The following is an 18,122-nucleotide window of genomic DNA, read 5'->3' as shown; positions in this document are numbered from 1 at the left end:
TTATCTATATACTATATATACGCGTTAATTTATTATTAAACGATAAGTGTTGAAAAATTTAAAAAGTGTATCTAATATTTAACTAGAACAAAGTTTAAAAAAAATTAAATCTAGTAAATTGATTATATTCATGAAAAAAGAAATATAATAAATCATAAGAGTTGCTACCGCTAACACTACACGCGTCAGTTTCACATATACAATTTTAATTTAGACCGTAAAAATTGAATGAAACATATAATAATATAAATAAGGCGAGTCTGTATTTTTTTAAATCGCTAGTGATGTGATAAGCGCAGCGGAATACATTTAATAATGCGCGGTTCCGAGTGTAGCCGTCACAACACATTGGCCATCCGACCGACATACTCGTGTTTATCGATACTCTAATTGTGCCCTATTAGAGGTGTTACCTGTTCCCATTTATCGATATAAGTAACGACAGTGAACGTGTCAAAATGATCAAGATTATATTCCTAGTGATGCTGCCCCTAGCTTGGAGTTACGGTAAGTTATTTTTTTACATATAATTTTAATATATATTTTTTTAAATAATTGTGGAAGATGCCACTCGTTAGCTTGGTTATAATTAAAATGTATTTATAAAACTATAAGTTTACCATTAGTTAACGACTGTACAGGTTTTTATGCAAGTTGGGAACATTAAATTGTAATTTTAAAGACGTGTTTGTCATACAAATATTTTTATGAATGAAATGTCTAATGGAACATCTTCCTGTATCCTGTTTACTAACACAATATACACACATTAGAAAAAAGAAGTAACAAATGTTTATACATGTTCATTCAAAAATACTTTTTGGCTCTTAAGCATGTGTAGTCTTCTCGTGACCATACTTGACATACAATATATCACCAGATAGCCATTTGTACAAATATAATAGTACAATATGTATTGTGCTACACCTACGGCTAGCCATAACATTCATGCATAGTAAATATTGCATCAAGTCCGTGTGTATGTATGTATTACGTCAACAACGTATATAGAAAACTTGTATGTTTATTTGAAATAGTTATCTTAAGCGAATAGTGACAAAAAAATTATAGAACTTGAAAATAACAACAAAAAGTTATTTTATCATAATTTTATTATTTATCAGAGGTGCACAACTGCACATTTACATAATGCTACTATATAATGTATACCCACTTTTCACCCATTATGTGTTATGTCCCATGTAATAGGGATGAGCCTATTATTGCCTTATGATAGACAAAGTTCCAGACTCCATACTACTAATAAGATCGAAAAACCGAAAGAATGTTCAGTAAAACTTTCGTCGATTCGAAGATCGATTAATCGATGGTTATGTATATAGTATAGAAAATAAATCGAATAGCTATTTTAAAATACAATAAAAAATAACAAGCAGTTACTATTATGAATTGTATGTATGACGAATTGAATTAAAGGCATAGCATATATATCATTATAATAACATAAAAACAACCACTTTAAACAATACATTTACCTACCTATTTAAGCTAGTTACTGATACAAGACGATAAACGTTTTTCAGTGAGTAATTGCATTCAATTACATGTAGAAGTTTTTGTTTATAGTTTTTGAAAGCAGAACGAAATTAAAGTGTCATTTTGGTATAATAATTAAAATATTATTTTAAAGACATTTAATGATTAAGAACCTATGATAGTTTAGTCTCAGAATTAATTAGGTTAATCGAATATTAATTCAATAAAATCGTAAGTGATACAAATTATGTTAATAAAGCAATCAGCACACGTCTTCATTAAAATATAGGTACGTAACTTTGGAGTTAGGCATGTCCTGTTTTTTCGAGACGAGAGGGAGTGACTCTTACTGACTAAAAGACACTCCGTTCCTACTCCTGCTTCTCGAGTCAGAACCCCACTAACCTGTTATTCCACAACTCCGAATCTCCTAACTGTCTAACGACCGAATTCAAACAAAATCGAGCTTCTGTCATAATCCAACCTGAATCAATTCTGATTTTTTAAATCGGTTCGGTCATAAGTTGACTACATCATATGACATAATTGTATAAAAATGTGTTATCACCTAATTTTCTCAAGTAGTTTATATTCAATTATGGGTTGTTAATAGTAAAGATACAAATTGGACTTATATATTTAAGTGATCTTTAAACAAAACACCAAATGTGTGAAATTATTCCATTCACATGTAATTGACACTCTCGTTAGCAGAAGCCCCTTTAAGGTGATGCTTACTTAGGTATAAGGAATTGAGCCTAGTGCTAAAAACCGGGTACAATTCGAAAATTCTATGGCTTCGTCCGTTTATGTTAAGAAAAAAGTTAAGTAAAATTTGATTAGAGCTCTACCTACCCTAATTGGAGGCAGAGGTGACGATATGTATGTAAAAATAAAAAAACGTAAAAGTCACTTATAAATATAATCGTCTTTTCGGCCTATAAATTTCAATACCATACTAATTACAACATCTCGTAAATTAACTTGTCGTCAAAAAATTCGTTCATTCGTTCATACAAATGGATTTTTCTCACACAGAAAAAAAATATTGTCTCACATAAATATATTTATTTATATGTACCTACGTTTTTTTTTATTCGGTACAATTACAACAAGATTAGTTGCCAACGGTACTTGGCAGCAATAGCTTTACTGTGACATAAAGTAGCCAATTTATAATTTTCTTAAGTCAAAGCTAAGTAACGTGAATACAAATACATCTAGTTGATATTTATTATGAGAACATTTTGAATTTAAATTGTAACTCATTATGGAAACTAAACAGTTTTTGTATCGTAGCACGGGAACAGTAGCTTCTTTTCCTTATCTGATAAATAAATCAACGATTCTAAACGCTTTTGAATAAACGGGTAACCAACAATGACAAAAAATATCTGTTAGCTTCTATATCACAGAACAGATAAAGAAAGGAGTTCGGTTCTGTGTTCAATAGTAATCCGGTGCTGCGGACTATATAGCGGGTTGTTCACCGGGGCTCCAGCTCAAAGAGCAGGAGTAGGAACGGGATGATTTTTATGCAGTAAGAGTCTAACACTCGCCTCACCCAGGACGGGAGAAGTCAATGGATAATTATTCTCCCTAATTAAAAAAAGCTTAAACACTACGTATAGGTTTTACACTGGAAATATCTACGTAAGACTTTATAAATAAACAAATTAACTTAAACGCAATTAAATTAACTTAAAAGGATTGCTTTTTAGTATGTCATCATTATCAATATAACGATGAGAAATAACCTACAGAATTAATATTAAGATATTTTGGTACGAAAACAATATTAAATCCTAAACTTCTTTTGTTTTTTTACTTATATTCTGATCCATGAAGGTTAAACCAGTTAAACTGTGTTGTAGATTATTTTATTTTTCCATGCCTCTACGTCAAGGGTTCCATTCCTTTTATTTATTAAGGACCATTTTTAAAAACAATTGTTTGATTAGGGACCACTATTACTATTACTTTTTTTCATGTAGTCCCACATAAAATTTTCTTCCTTTTAATTATTGAGTTCAGTCTATCCTTTCAGTTGTGACATATATTTTATTTAAACTTTAACCGTAGTATTTCTATTAGATGTTGTCTTCTGTATCTGTTTGTTACGTATTGTGCATTGTACATCTTTCTAATTTTACAGACCAAATTTCGCCTTCTGTAGTCTATGGGTGGGCCACGGATCACCGGTTGTAAACGACTGCTTTACGTTCTCCAAATAGGTCGCTCTATAAAAACTAGGATTTAGAAATGTCAGGTTTTAACTTTTATCAGTTAACTGCGTGATAAGCGATCGATGCACTTGATATTTTTATCGATTTTCTATTCACTATCTAATTGGTCACAAGTAGTATACTGAAAGTGAAGCCTTATTATAGAGTAAGATTCTCAGGTCAGATAAATTCTAAAAAAATTGATACTTAAGCTCGTAATGAAATCGTAATGCATGAAATTCTTAGCCATTCAATAATAAATATAACCTGACAGATATTGTTATATGTGATAATAAGTATTGACGGAGAAATTAAATAATCATTTGATTTCCTTCATATACAAAACATGCTAATACCAGCAGAAGTATCGAAAATTATATCTAGACCTCTAGTGTATTCCCAACGTCTAACAGCAAGCTAAAACCTAAATAACCCAGCAACCGTCCACACACTTCATATCAAATTAAATTATAAAAAAAAACCATGAAAAATATATTCTTGACCATTATTGACTTTGCACCGTGATAATTTCATTGGTTAAATTCTTTGGTCACACCGAGTTAAGAGTTAAACTTAATGGCATTTTTGGTTTGATACACTTCTTAACTGTAACTACCTTGATCATGAACTCAAACTCAAATCATTTATTGCATCCATGTGTAGGTCGAGGTACATAGATATTACATAAGAACATTCGTTTCAACATGAAACCCGGTTAGGGTAACATGATAACTGATGAAGTATAAATTAAAGGTATAAATTTCATAAACTAAAAATAAAAAAAAATACGTTCAACCGATCATAATTATAACTAGTCGGTAAAATAAAAGCAATCATTGAACAATAGGATATTTTGTTGACTCCCCAACAACCCTTAAATTTCCTAACTCCCAAAAGGCAGGCAATGCACTTGTAACGCCTCTGATATTTCGGGTGTCCATGGGCGACAATGGCTTAAAATCAGGAGATCCGTTAGCTCGTTTACCGAAAAAAAAATATATAAATATTAAATCCATAATTATGATTGTCAACAGCTTATTTAATGCCTTAAAGCCAGACGAAAACCGCCAAAGGCGTTTTAAGTTTCGCGAAATAACCCCACAAAGAACACTATTTAAAAATTAATAAAGATGAGCTCATTAATTAGAATTTCGTTGACAGATTTATTCAACTTTCTTTAAAAAAAGTATTTGTACAAGGAGATAGATCATCGCTCGTTTCTCTATTAGTAGGTGATAAGTTATTTTCAAACAATTCTAAAGCGATTAAGGAAACGCCTGGGGCTTTGTGCTATTTCTTTAATTGCTTTTTTTGAAGTATTAAGCTTTATTTCTTTCTTTATTTTTCTATATTTTATGACGGCCATGACACTTTCATAATTCAAAGGATTTAGTCATTCTTTATGATTGTATTTTTTTATTCTTTCCCACGCTTTTTGAAAGGTGGAATAGATTAATTACTAGGTAATTCAGATACCTATCATTAGTATTTAAAATTATAATGATTATTATAAGACCAGGCTTTAGAAGTTGCAGAGGGTTTCAAGCCCTATTTTTGACTTAGGATTAGGCAATTACATTAGAATTCACTTAGCAACTGTTTCTTAAAAACCAAATTAAATATTCATATTATAATCTCTTTGGTCCACCAACAAAGCTTTTAATATTACAAAAACGAAAAAAACATAAGAATACAAGTTTTAAATAATTAACAAAACAAAAGAATGTTGCCAACCAATTATAAATACTTCTCTATATTTATTAAACTCGTTTGATAACAATATAATATGATATGACACAAAACGTAAAAACCTTAAAATTTACATAAAATTATACTTAAATAAATAAGAAAGTTTATGTACGTACGTAGGTATACCTATAGCTTAGTAATACAATTTTATATTCAAGAATTTATTAGACTTTAAATATTATTTTATGATTGAGTTTTACACAATTCATATTTACTTGAAGCTTAGTTTATTATTAAACTAAAAAATAAAAGTGACATGGCTTCATTCACCTTAATTTCTCCTTTTAGTAAATAAAAGAAAGAATCCTAATTAATATAACAGTTTAATTAGACTTTTTACCATTTCAAATACCTAATATTATATCAGTGAAATTTTACTCTTTACATGTCCTGATAAAAATATAACTTTTTAACCCAACACGTTTTCACCTTGGCAAGGCTAACATTATCTGTTTGCCGGATCACACACACGTACCAGACGAGAAAATTTTCTTGATGATAGTACTTAACTGCTACCTGTTTAAGTAGGTATATGTTTAGCTTCAAGTGAAACTTAAAGAAAGTATAAGTAGTGATAAACTTGTAAGATATCTATTATTATTTAGTACCATTGCAACTATTTTATTTGGTTTCTTTAAAAGCCATCTCCAGTTCTGAATTCTACTGCTTATCCACTTGACACAGGAATCAAAAGTACACTTTATCAGTTTTTAACTTTTTAAAATACTTTGCCTCACACCAGGACTTTCTCCTGCTTCGTGGGTGCGTTTACAAACATACTTTCACATACACATGACACCCAGACCAGAAACAACAATTTGTGTATCACACAAAGAGTGATCACCCAGGCATGGGGCCAACCAGTCAAATCTAACCTAGTGGAGTTATTGTATGTGCACTATAAATTGCCAAACATACGTACTACATTCTATAATATTGTCTTACTAATCTTTATATATATAATTCTTCTGTACGTGTGTATGTCACTGAACTCCTCTTAAACGACTAGACGGATTTTGATGAAACTTTTTGTGTGTGTTCAAGAGGATCTGAGAATGGTTTAGATTCACAATTTTGTCCGCTGGACAAAGTATTTTTAATTAGTTTTTAATTTATTAGTAGTTGTTGATTTTGGAATGTTTTACATTGGATCCGACAGACGGCGCTACTATCGCAGTGTCAAATATTAATGACGTTAGATATTGTCATAACATTTGAAGAACAATTTTCATCAAAAAGGTTCAGAATGTTTTAGCTTATTAAAAAAAGTTTAAAATTTTCAAATTAAAGACGTGTAGACAGGACAACGTCTGTCGGGTCCGCTAGTATTAATATAAATAGGAAAGTTTGTGTGTTGTATGTTTATTACTCAATCACGTCAAAACGGCTGAAGGGATCAGAATAAAATTTGGAACAGGTGTAAATTATGATCTGGAATAACACATAGGCTTAATTTTATCCCACGGGAAAGCGACCAAAACCACTGGTAGAAGCTAGTTATACATATGTAGTTATTTAGGCACCTATACTGTTATCCATTTTTCAATACTCATTGAAATATCACATACGGAAATGGCTTAAGCAAATAAATCCAAAATATAGCTCTAAGCTAAGCACTAATTAATTTCTCGATTAATCTAAGAGATTAATCTACTTTCTGATATATATTTATTATAAGACTGTCAGGATTGCAGTTATTAAACGTAAAAAAAGATATTTATGTTCTATAAATGCTTCACAATAACTATTAATTATGATAAATATCTTATGCTACAAGCAATCAATGTTTTCATTATAATTTTTGCATCTTCTTTAGATATTAGTTATGACACTCATTAATATGTTTTTTTTATGTACAAAGTACACGTGTGTGTGTAAATAAGGTATACCACCAGAGCCACCTGTTGCCGATTTTCTGCGATTTCCAACGTTCAGTTTCCACAAACTTTTCCGTAACGGATTAGCCAAAAGATTGCATACAGGCTACTTCTAACAATTGCATCTTCATAGCACAGCATAGTTACATAGCTTAATATCAGTGATCGGTCACATAGTGTCACAGCTTAGCTATTACATCTTCTTGACAGACCTCAAAACTATTCTGGGAAATACATACCACAAAATGCCTAAATGTAATGTACCAATATGTGCATTACCCAAACAAATATGGAACGGGCTTCATCATAGTAATAATCAAAGTGTGTTCTTGACTTCGAAAACCAAATAGGTAAAAGGAAAAATCCGCACCTAAGTAAAAAATCGATATGATTTCTTCACATTACGTACCTATTTGCTAAATGCTAAGTACACAATGTTCTCAGAAATGGCTGTTCATATCTAAAATTAGCAGAAAATATTGATCAGGTACATTCCCGTACATTTGAGGGTCAAGAACGATTATTTACGTATGAGTACCTACACAGATGTGAAAATTGGAAAATAGCTGATATAAATACATAGTGGAAATCTGCAGTGGAAATAATAAAGTGTATTATATTACTTTACACGTAACAGATTATCGTGATCGTAAAACCTAAATTACAGTTAGGTCGCCTAAAGTCTTTTTTTGAGAAGGGAAAATCATCCAACGTCTTTTCTCGTCTTGGGCGAGGCGAGATGGTATCAGACTCTTACCGACTAAAAACCACCCCGTTCCTACTCGTGTTCTTCGAGCCGGAGCTATAGTAACCCGTCAGGCCACTAATGGCCTAAGAATTAGACACCGAATATCTAAATAATAATCAAGTTAATAAAACCCAAAAGTTGGTAGACAAAAATAGACTTAATTTATGCACTGACTTTAACGCTAAAATTGCATGCATCGTATAAGTTAAACATGTATTGGCACGTGAATTTTACTATACACGTGTGATAACACAAATGATAACTTTTCCATAGAAAACAGGATTTTGGAAGGTCAAAGAAACGTTATTATTTGACCAATAAATAAATACATAAATAATTTATTGTAATACTTATGGTATGCATAATATTACTATTATCTTGTAAAATGTTTAATTCAACGCGAATTCTTGATTCTAAAGGGATTTAACTAAAAAAAACTCGTAAAGTTTATTGTAATTTAATGACCAAATAACATTTTTATGTCAAAGATATTTTATTACTTTGAACGGTCAAAAAGAATGGACGATAGTTTTCTCTGTGCCAAATGAGAAATAAATAATAAAACATGAAGTTCGAATATCCAATAGCGATATCGAATACATAATAACAGGCGTTTTTCCCCCAAGAAGTGTAATAAAAAAGAAAAACTATTAGTTGATACTAAATAGGTAGCATACAAATTAAACACATAAGTTATTCTGGTTGTTATATAAAATGATGTAGGTAAATAAGATCGTATCCGGCTTCGTAGGTCAAGAGATTACTACTTACCACTTACCTAGTCACAAGTGCTATTGTCCATGCGGATTAAAATCTGAAATTTTAAATCCGGTCTATGAGTAGGAATATCGTTATTGTTATTAGTTATCTTTATTTATAATTCTAAGATAAGGTAAGAATAAGGTATATAAGGTAAGAATAAGATAAACCCTTATAGATAAACCCTTAAATATTAATTAATTTACTTCCTAAATACCCTGCCCCAGAAGTAAATATTCGTTATAGTAAGGGAGATCTTATACGGATATGCGAACAACCTTATGGGTTACCGGGGCTCCGGTTGTAAACAAGAGTGACTTGTTTGTTTGTTTTTTTAATTAGAAATTCTCCCCCTTCCTGACGACAGATCAATCTGATTTTGGTAAACACTCTTATTCTTGATGACTATACACATTAAAGAATATTTTTTTTATGAATTACTTGTTAGTCAGTAAGAGTCTAACATTCTCTCTCGCCTTGCCCAAGGTGGGAGAAGACATTGAATGATATTGCGGTCCAAAAAAAAGGGATGTTATCTTATTACCTACGTATACCTACTTACATTTTCATACTTCAAAAGCATGACGAATTCTCTACACAATGCAGTTTGAAATGACGTGGAATTTTGTATTCAGCTCGCGATTTAGCCTGTCATACTTATAACACAGACTCAATGCAAATAGCAGTAAATTCAAATCGCATTGTTTTCATATTGACCCTGAAACTATTTGCGAAATAATAGCCTTAATATTAAAGCATATTACTACATACATTGTGAAAAGTGAGTGTACCTTAGTAGGTACACTCACTTTTGCAGATGTGCAGTACTAGTGTACAGTGGCATTACGTGCCACAACATGCACATCTGCCTACCCCTTCGGGGATTAAAGGTGTGATGATAAGTAATAATATATATTCAATCAGACTATAATGGTAATTTTCTAGAAATAAATAACCAACTTTAATTTCTAGAGGGAAGTTTTTCAATCCAATCTTTACAGTAAACGCTCTGTTTTCCGAGGACAAAATGTATTGTAGTATGTGTTGATTAAACTACTAGAAAATAAAAGCAATCTATTATGCAGTAGGTACATATAAGTTTATGAGAAATCTAATATTGATCGAAGATAAGGAAAATCATAACTAATTGAAATGTATGTAGGTACACGTATTCATAACCGGGCCACGTAAGAAACCACGTTACTCGTATAAAACCACAGTAAACAATAAAGAATTAACGAAGTCATACAAAACATGAAATGATTCATCATTACTAAAGAAATAGGTATATAATAAAATTTCCATTATTTTTCTAGTGAGTGATGACCACACGTTAATGGTCATTTGTGTCTCATGCAATACATCATTAATATTACAAATGGAGATTCACACTTCATTATCTATTAAGTTGATCGATTTAGTAATGATGGCAGGATTCCTAGTAAGAAAATAATAATACCATTACATTTAGATTAAAATTGTTCAACGGGCCTCTGCGAGTTGGCTTCGGCTCCTCGTATGCCTTCCAAAAGTCCGGGACCCTGTGGTCTTATGCAAGGAAAGGACAAACATAATAATGGAATTTATTGGCCTCGTCATCCAGGAGGCTGGCGTTAGGCGGGTGAATCAAGGGTCTGATACAGAAGGTAGTTCTCCTGGAAACGGTACGCATAGTAAGGAGGATTCTCTCTCTGGAGCCTGGAGCGCTAACCACTGGTAGCTTGGACCATGCTCCCGCTAATTGTCGGCTTCTATTTTTAGATTATTATTTTTTTCATAAATATATGGAATTTATTGTACTAATTGAATTAGTTAATGAATTTGCTCTGTAGAAGCTATAACATCTCCTCCTTGTGTTTGCTTCATGATTAAATGCTTCGACTTTAACTTTATATGAAAAAATACATATTATATTATTACCTCTAAACGTGTCCATTACACCAATTTTATAGACATGTAAAGTGCCCTTATCTATACAATTTTCATTGCGTTTTCCAACTTAACCACGATTTACTACGCCTTTCTTTTCAATTCCTTCAACAATAATTGCGTCATCCATATTCACGCGAACTTCAACTCTATTTACTTAGTTAACAATGGTTTGTAGTCGATTATTGATTCCAGTTTAATATTTGCTGTTCTGCCGTTCACACCTTGAGGTTAGAGATTTGTTTTAATTATGTATTTTATTCATACTCTCATAAGTTTATTTTACTTTTCTTAGTGCTTGTCCTATAAACCGTTTATTATATTTTATAAGTCCTTATCCTTATCAAGGACCTATTCTTATCAATACGTAGTTACGCTTTAAGCTTACCGAGATTAACATAGAAACCTAGATTTCTAATCACTGTGACACTGTGCTAGTATAGAAAAGGATAATGATAAAAAGCGATGCGTGGGTTTATACCATTTTGAGTCTTGAGATTTCACTAACAGATTTTTCAGAATAAACTACAAAATACACTTTGATCACGTAAATATTTGAAAGAAAAGCTATACTAATTTCGAGTCACACAAGGACTCCTTATCATGAGCAGCGTGCGCAAACACGTCGACGTCACGCTACTCAACTACTGGTAAAGCTTTTTCTCCAAATATTTACGCAAGTAAACCGTGTTTTGTAGTTAATTTAGTATGTCTCACGATAGTTATTATAAAAATATTTAATTTGTTAGAGCAAAGTAATGTAATCAAATAACTTTCAACATCTATTAGTCACCAAACCACTGAATCAGTGGCCACCCCCATCCTTCTCTAATGCACTAAGTATTATTATAAAAACTAAACCAAAAAACAACGTGCAAAAAGTATATTTCTGCACATCATTTCATCATCAAAATTGAATCATAACTATTCGCAATTCAATTAACAACAAAAGATACTTCGAACGATAATTACAAAGTGCGAAGTTACTCGTATTTTGTTATTCGTAAAATATACCTTAGAGACGTGGTAATTAAAATCATAATTACATAGCCTATTATATTATAGGGGTTTTCCCAACGATTAGTGATGTAGGTAGTAGTAGTGTCAGATGCTCTCATGCGCCTGAGTTTTTACAAACAAACCACAAAGTTAATGGGACTGATGTTAAATGTTCTAACACGTTTACCGATGACGATGACGAGGTGATGATCAGTATGTATCGCGTGTGTCAAACACGTGACTTATGTACTAATTTTTTAAAAGAATATTTTATGCGTGATTCCTAATTAGCGATCGAAATTGATGCTTTGTTTTTAGTTGATTGTGTTTTGGGGATTTCCGTGGAATGTTTCTTTTGGTTTTTGTTGTGTTATGTATGATAGTGTAATTAGCACCTTCGACGTGTGTATTTTATTTTTTGTATACTATGTGATCTGTATCATCTTCAGTTCACTAGTTACTGGACTATGGGCATCCTATACATAAGAAAGTTTGCCTTAAGCTTCACATTTCTTAAGCGGGATGGAAACGCATTTTATATGCCATAGGTGTTACGTTATTGTCGTGTTATTTCGTCCTATTCACAATGTTTTCTAATCCCAATAGACTTCTAAACCCCAGCGCCCAATACAGTAGCAGTATATAACTACTAAATTAATAATAAAAAATCTTTGAATCCATCTATAACGGATTAGATTTAAACATCCCACGCAAACGTATATGAATAACAATTTAATATTTTAATAACCAAATAACATAGTTTTAATTCCACATCTTTCAAATTAAGAAATAAAAAAATATAATGGACAGAGAGAATTTATTTAATCAATTTCACTACATACAAGAACTAAATAATGATGACGTCAATATAAATTATAATAATTAACATCGTAGGCGTCTAAATCCATATGTGGACAGCGAAAATTAAATATTTGATGAAGTCTTTTCACTATACTTAATGACTTACTACCCACACACGATTGGGTCATGTACTCATGTATAGCTACTTCAATACCAACCTACTTTATACATCTAGATATCATATACATACAATTCAATCAGCTATAAATCGTTGTTACTCGATTTAAGAGCGTATTTGTGCAAGGAGCCACTATAAATCTACTACTTCATACATAAGGAGCTTTAAAAGTATCTGCCAAGGCTTTAATGGGAGGTAGTGTAGTGTTTGAAGATTACAATAGTAAATATAAATTATTGATTATGAGTATTTTTTTATCTACGTTTGAGATTGTTATGAAAGAGGTAGTTCCTTTGCTCTAGCGTCCAGGGTATGAAATTTCTACACTATTGTAATCTTCAACCACAACACTACCTACCTCCTATTAATGCCAAGGTAGATTTAGAGAATTTACTACACACGTTTACTACCTATTATTTTAAGCCCACTGATTGATAAATAGATTGGATTTAATTCCACCATCAATAATAACAAAAACATTTAAATAAACTCATTATTCTGTCCACAGGTGAACCAAATTTGCAGGGAGGAGGAGCATTCGCGTACGTGGACTCATCAGGGCATAGGTACGGAGGTACATACGGGTTGAAGGACGGCAGGGTAATACCCACGTCAGGTGACCCCATACCCCAGCACTTCGCCGATTTCGCGTTCCCTAACGAAGACGACTTCGGTTCAACGTATTTTGCGAACCTCGAGAATTTACTCCAAGAGTAAGACCAATCAGATGAAGCTGTTCGCTTCCGGTGGCGGGTCTACAGTAAAATGGTGATGGGTATATAGAATTTAGCACAAAGGATGTTTATTATTATGAGGGCTTCTTTAGTGAGGCAGGAGCAAGTTCGTGATGTGGATGTGGTAGTTTATATGTAGAAGTTAAGTTTAGGATAACGTGATACCAATACGTTTGTATCTAGTATCTAGTCTTAATCGTCAGACAAAATATAGGGTTTACTCAATGAAGGTTTGTTCGGTAATTTTAATATCAGAGATGCTTCAGAACAATAATAATAGCTGCAATAATTTTAGCCTGATGTCTGTATTGCCATCAAATATACAATTCAATTTGTTATACATACATGAACTAGGAATCTGACCGTGTTCTGGATTATACATATAAGTAACAAGCTTACAAGCAATTAAATACTAATAGATATATTTTGCCTGATACAAATGAGTAAATATGAACCTTATTAAATGAATTGTATTTTATAGAGGAGGTTTCCTTCGCGGAGCCCGTGGGAAAAGGTAAACAGATACACCTGCATGCGTGTGGAGTGACTTTATAATCGTCCTAACTTTCCGACTGTAGTTCACACTAATCCCGCTTGTCCTTCTCTGGCGCTTCCATCGCTTTAACCTACTAACGTTTCAGTGTGATTAATTAACAATTTTGTGATTACAGGGTGTTTCAAAGGAATATTGAAAATCAAAGGCTAGCTTTCGACGCAGCGAGAAAAGCTTTCGACTTGACGTCGAACCAGGCTGGTTATTATCCCACCCCAAACCTTGCCTCCAGGTTCGCGTTCACCAACATTCCGAGCTTGCCCATGCCAATGCCACACTTCGGGTCCAACAGCGCCTTCGCCGGCGCGGCTGCCGGCCCTGGGTACCAACATCAGGTCGCCTCAATATTCCCGGCTAACCCTGTAAGTTATATTTTTATTGTAAGTTTTTTAAACGTTGCCCCACGCTAGGATTTTCTGTTGTGGGTGCGTTTACAAACATACAAGTTCACATACACATGCCACCCAGACCCGAAACAACAATTTGGGATTCACACAAAAAGTCGCTCCGTGCAGGAATTGATCCCGGTACAAGTTATGTGGCAACCGGTTGCTAAGCGAGCGCGCCAACCGTGCAGTCAAATCTATATCTATATTCTATATAATAAAATCGTAGAAAAGTGCTGTCTGTACATTGAAATTAAAAATAAAAAAATTTGCGGGAGGGGTTATTGTTATGTCGCTGTCGAACCCAAAAATGTAATTAACTTTTTTTTTGTCTGTTTGTCTGTTTGTCTGTGCGAGCTAATCTCAAAAACGGCTGATCCGAGTTGGATGCGGTTTTCACGAATATATTTTGGTATGCTTCAATTTACATTTAGTGTTTGTTTCATGTCAATCGGTTCATAAATAAAAAAGTTATGTCAAATTAAAGAATCACGTCGAACACTATTCTATGCTTATACCAATAATCTCCGCAACTATTTGACGGATTTGGTTGAAATTTGGTACAGATATAGTTTAGAACCTTAGAAAGGACATAGGATAGAATAGATATTTTTATTTCAAAAATCAAAAAATAAAAATAAGAAATAATTTTATTCCGGACATACAGCTCACGGTTTCTGTATTCGCGGCATATTTACGGAACGCATACCCCGCGAATAAAGAGCTTCTACTGTATAAATAAATAATCCAAGTTATCTTTATCCTCGATAGATGGCGTTGGGATCGAAATAGATCGCGCTATGGTTTCGTTACATTCATTTGGTTGGGTATCGGCCGAGCGCTTCGGTACTATTGTAGAAAAAGTGTAATATCAGTCGTATGATTATTTGTCTGTAGTGGTCCTGCTGTTTCGTATATTCTAAATTGGTTTCGTTGTATTTGTCAATTAATAAGTTTATTTGTTGGGTTTTCCTGGTTTTCTGGTTAAACTATTTAACGTAGGTTTAGTTTGATATCGATTATTAGTAGTTACTGTAGTTAGTTTTTTTAATAAAATTGTAAGCCTAATTTATAAATTAATTAGATTAGATTTAAGTCGTTTCTTTTAAATTATTTAGTTTAAGCTTGGTTATTATAGCATAGAGGATAGTTTGTAATATAATTTCTTTTTTAATTGTTATAAATTCGTAATTCGTAGCTTTCTTTAGTTTTAAGTTAGTTTTCATCTTAAGTTCGGAAAGATTATAATCTATTATATAAAAATAAGTCGGGTTTTCCTTCCTGACGCTATAACTTCAGAACGCACGAACCGATTTCCACGGTTTTGCATTTGTTGGAAAGGTCTCAGGTTCCGTGAGGTTTATAGCAGCATATAAAAAAATTTAGGAAAAAAGACATGGTGGCGAAACGGAGTTCGCCAGGTTTGCTAGTATTTTATATAATCCTCCTCAAACGATAAAGGCTTTCTAAATTCATAATCACAGTTCCCTATTAGAATAAACATCTAGACAACACAATTAACCTTTACTTACCCTTATTTTGTGTAAAACACGTGATGTTGTTTGTTTTATTTTCAATTGTAAATAGCTAAACATATCATAATGTCTGTCTGTAATGCTTAGATCACGATTCTTACCTTCAAGTCTTGCCGACGAAATCCTGACTGTTTTTATACTATTTTTTCTGTATGAGTTTCCTTTTCTTCGTGAGCCAACTTGACAGAGATGTATATGTACTTAGGATAATCATTGTTTAAATGATTAATAACGATCTCAGTGATGATGTTATTGTTAGTAATAACAACGCTTTTTTTTAACTCTGAAGTGGTAGGCTAAGTTGGAGCTTAAACTCAACTCAACTGCCTCCACATAGTGCGCACCACATTATCAGCAATGCCTATATGCGATGCGTACCGATGACGTCATACGAAATGCGTACGATGTGGGCCTGTGGACCTTAAATCCACCTAGCTTAAATGACGGACAGGCTAATAGACTATTTATTTGTTTATTAATTTGTTGACGTTTTAAAAGTACCTATTTATTGTTTAATTGGAATAAATGATTTGACTTTGACTTTGAAAAACTCTGAGGACTAGCTTTTGAAATAGAAAATATATTATTGTATGCAGTAAGTATCTCTCAAACATAAGGAAGAGACATGAAAATAGTGTAAATATTATAAGTTTGAAATCGCCAACCTGCATTAAGGAACCGAGGTGATTAATGCTCAAGCCTTCTCTGCCAGAAGAAGCCTTTGGTCAGCAGTTGTCACTGATAGGCTGTTGATGTGAATGTTTGTGTGTGTGAATGTCACTAGGTATAAGAAAACCGGAGCTGCTCCGAATCGAAAAGCAGAAGTAGGAACGGAGTGGTTTTTAGTCAATAAGTGTCTGACACTCCCTCTCGCCTCGCTCAAGGCAGGAGAAGACATTAGATGACTTCAAAAAAAAGAGGTATAAGAAAAGAAGAAGAATGTATGCATCTTGTGCCCAATAATGTGTTGAGACAAGTTCTTAGAAATGTTCATTATTTTAACATTTACGTTAGTCATACCGTTATTGGGTTTTGTAACCGACTTCATTTAGTTATGGATCGATTATAACTATTTAATGTTGTCCTTATCAGTCGTGACTAAACTGTAGAAATAATAGTTGGTTCTAAATGAGCCTGACCAAATACCTGAGTAAACTTCTTTGGTAGAATGACGTAAATAAATATATTATTAAACATAATTGCAAAAATACTTTTGTCTACGGTTCAAAGTCAAAGTCAAAGTATTTATTTTAATTAGTCAGTCAGTCTGTCGGCCAGTGAAGCTAGGTGCTCGTTCCAAAGTGTCCCTTCAAATGGAGAAGAACGAGCAAGAAACTCCATCAGTTATATGATTAGCTATAATGGAACGCCAATTGCTTACATACTTCTTTCGCTTCATCAACAGCAATCAGTCTTCTCATGCATGCTCGTCGGTTAAGTCTTAAAAATATTATTAACAAACTGTTGCCAATGTCCAAAGAAAATCTCGAAGATTAACATGACATAAGTGTTTTACCTAATAAGGACTCATACAAAAAGCATTACAGACTAGTGTATGTGTTACAAAACAAACAGGATTATCAATAGCTAAAACACACCCAAAAACCGTTTGATCTTTGTTAACTCATTCACGAACTTATCAACAAACCTCTTTGCAGGCCAACCCCAACGTGAACCACTTCGCTGACACAGTGCCACAGCAAGGCAGAAATGGATTCTACTCCGTATCCAGCAACTCATTCTCTTCCTCATCAAACGTTAATGGAAAGACTTTGAACTCAAGAGGAGCAGAAACCGTCGTCAACGACAACGGAAGAATAACCCACTACAAAGTAGAAAACTAAAAAAATAAACCGATCTTCCTAATAGCCTCTTATTCTAAAACAGATCTCATGATACCCTAAATTAAGGATAACGAAAAAACTACTGCTATTATGAACCTTATATTTGGTAGCGTAGAGGCGAAAAAATTCTGTTGTTAATACTATTAGTTGGTCTGTTAAGAAATTTTATTTATAATTGAGATGTATCAATAAAATGATTATACGGTTCTTGTTGCCTCATTTACACTGTCAGAAAAAATTGATGAAAAAACGATGTAAAAATATTTGGTCGTTTAATTTTTTATACTTGAGTATGAATCAATCATGTT

General features: G+C 32.8%; 1 protein-coding gene across 4 annotated transcripts; it reads left to right on the top strand.

Annotated features, from left to right (window-relative positions):
• Positions 1–301: 301 nt before the first annotated feature.
• LOC118274120 (uncharacterized) lies at positions 302–18,021 on the top strand. 4 transcript variants are annotated; one of them, XM_050699024.1, is made up of 5 exons: positions 302–507; positions 13,271–13,475; positions 13,978–14,010; positions 14,282–14,411; positions 17,629–18,021. In XM_050699024.1, exons 1-5 carry the CDS (start codon positions 459–461, stop codon positions 17,812–17,814), a joined length of 603 nt encoding a protein of 200 aa, XP_050554981.1. In that variant the 5' UTR covers positions 302–458; the 3' UTR covers positions 17,815–18,021. The 4 variants fall into 4 exon arrangements, with proteins under 4 accessions (XP_050554981.1, XP_035447395.2, XP_035447401.2 ...); XM_035591502.2 differs by lacking the exon at positions 13,978–14,010 and having other exon boundaries at positions 303–507; positions 14,168–14,411; XM_035591508.2 differs by lacking the exon at positions 13,978–14,010 and having other exon boundaries at positions 304–507.
• The last annotated feature ends 101 nt before the right edge of the window (positions 18,022–18,122 follow it).

Source organism: Spodoptera frugiperda, chromosome 15, assembly GCF_023101765.2.
Source record: "Spodoptera frugiperda isolate SF20-4 chromosome 15, AGI-APGP_CSIRO_Sfru_2.0, whole genome shotgun sequence".
Classification (NCBI taxonomy): Eukaryota; Metazoa; Arthropoda; class Insecta; order Lepidoptera; family Noctuidae; genus Spodoptera; species Spodoptera frugiperda.
This window is presented reverse-complemented; position numbering and strand designations above follow the sequence as displayed.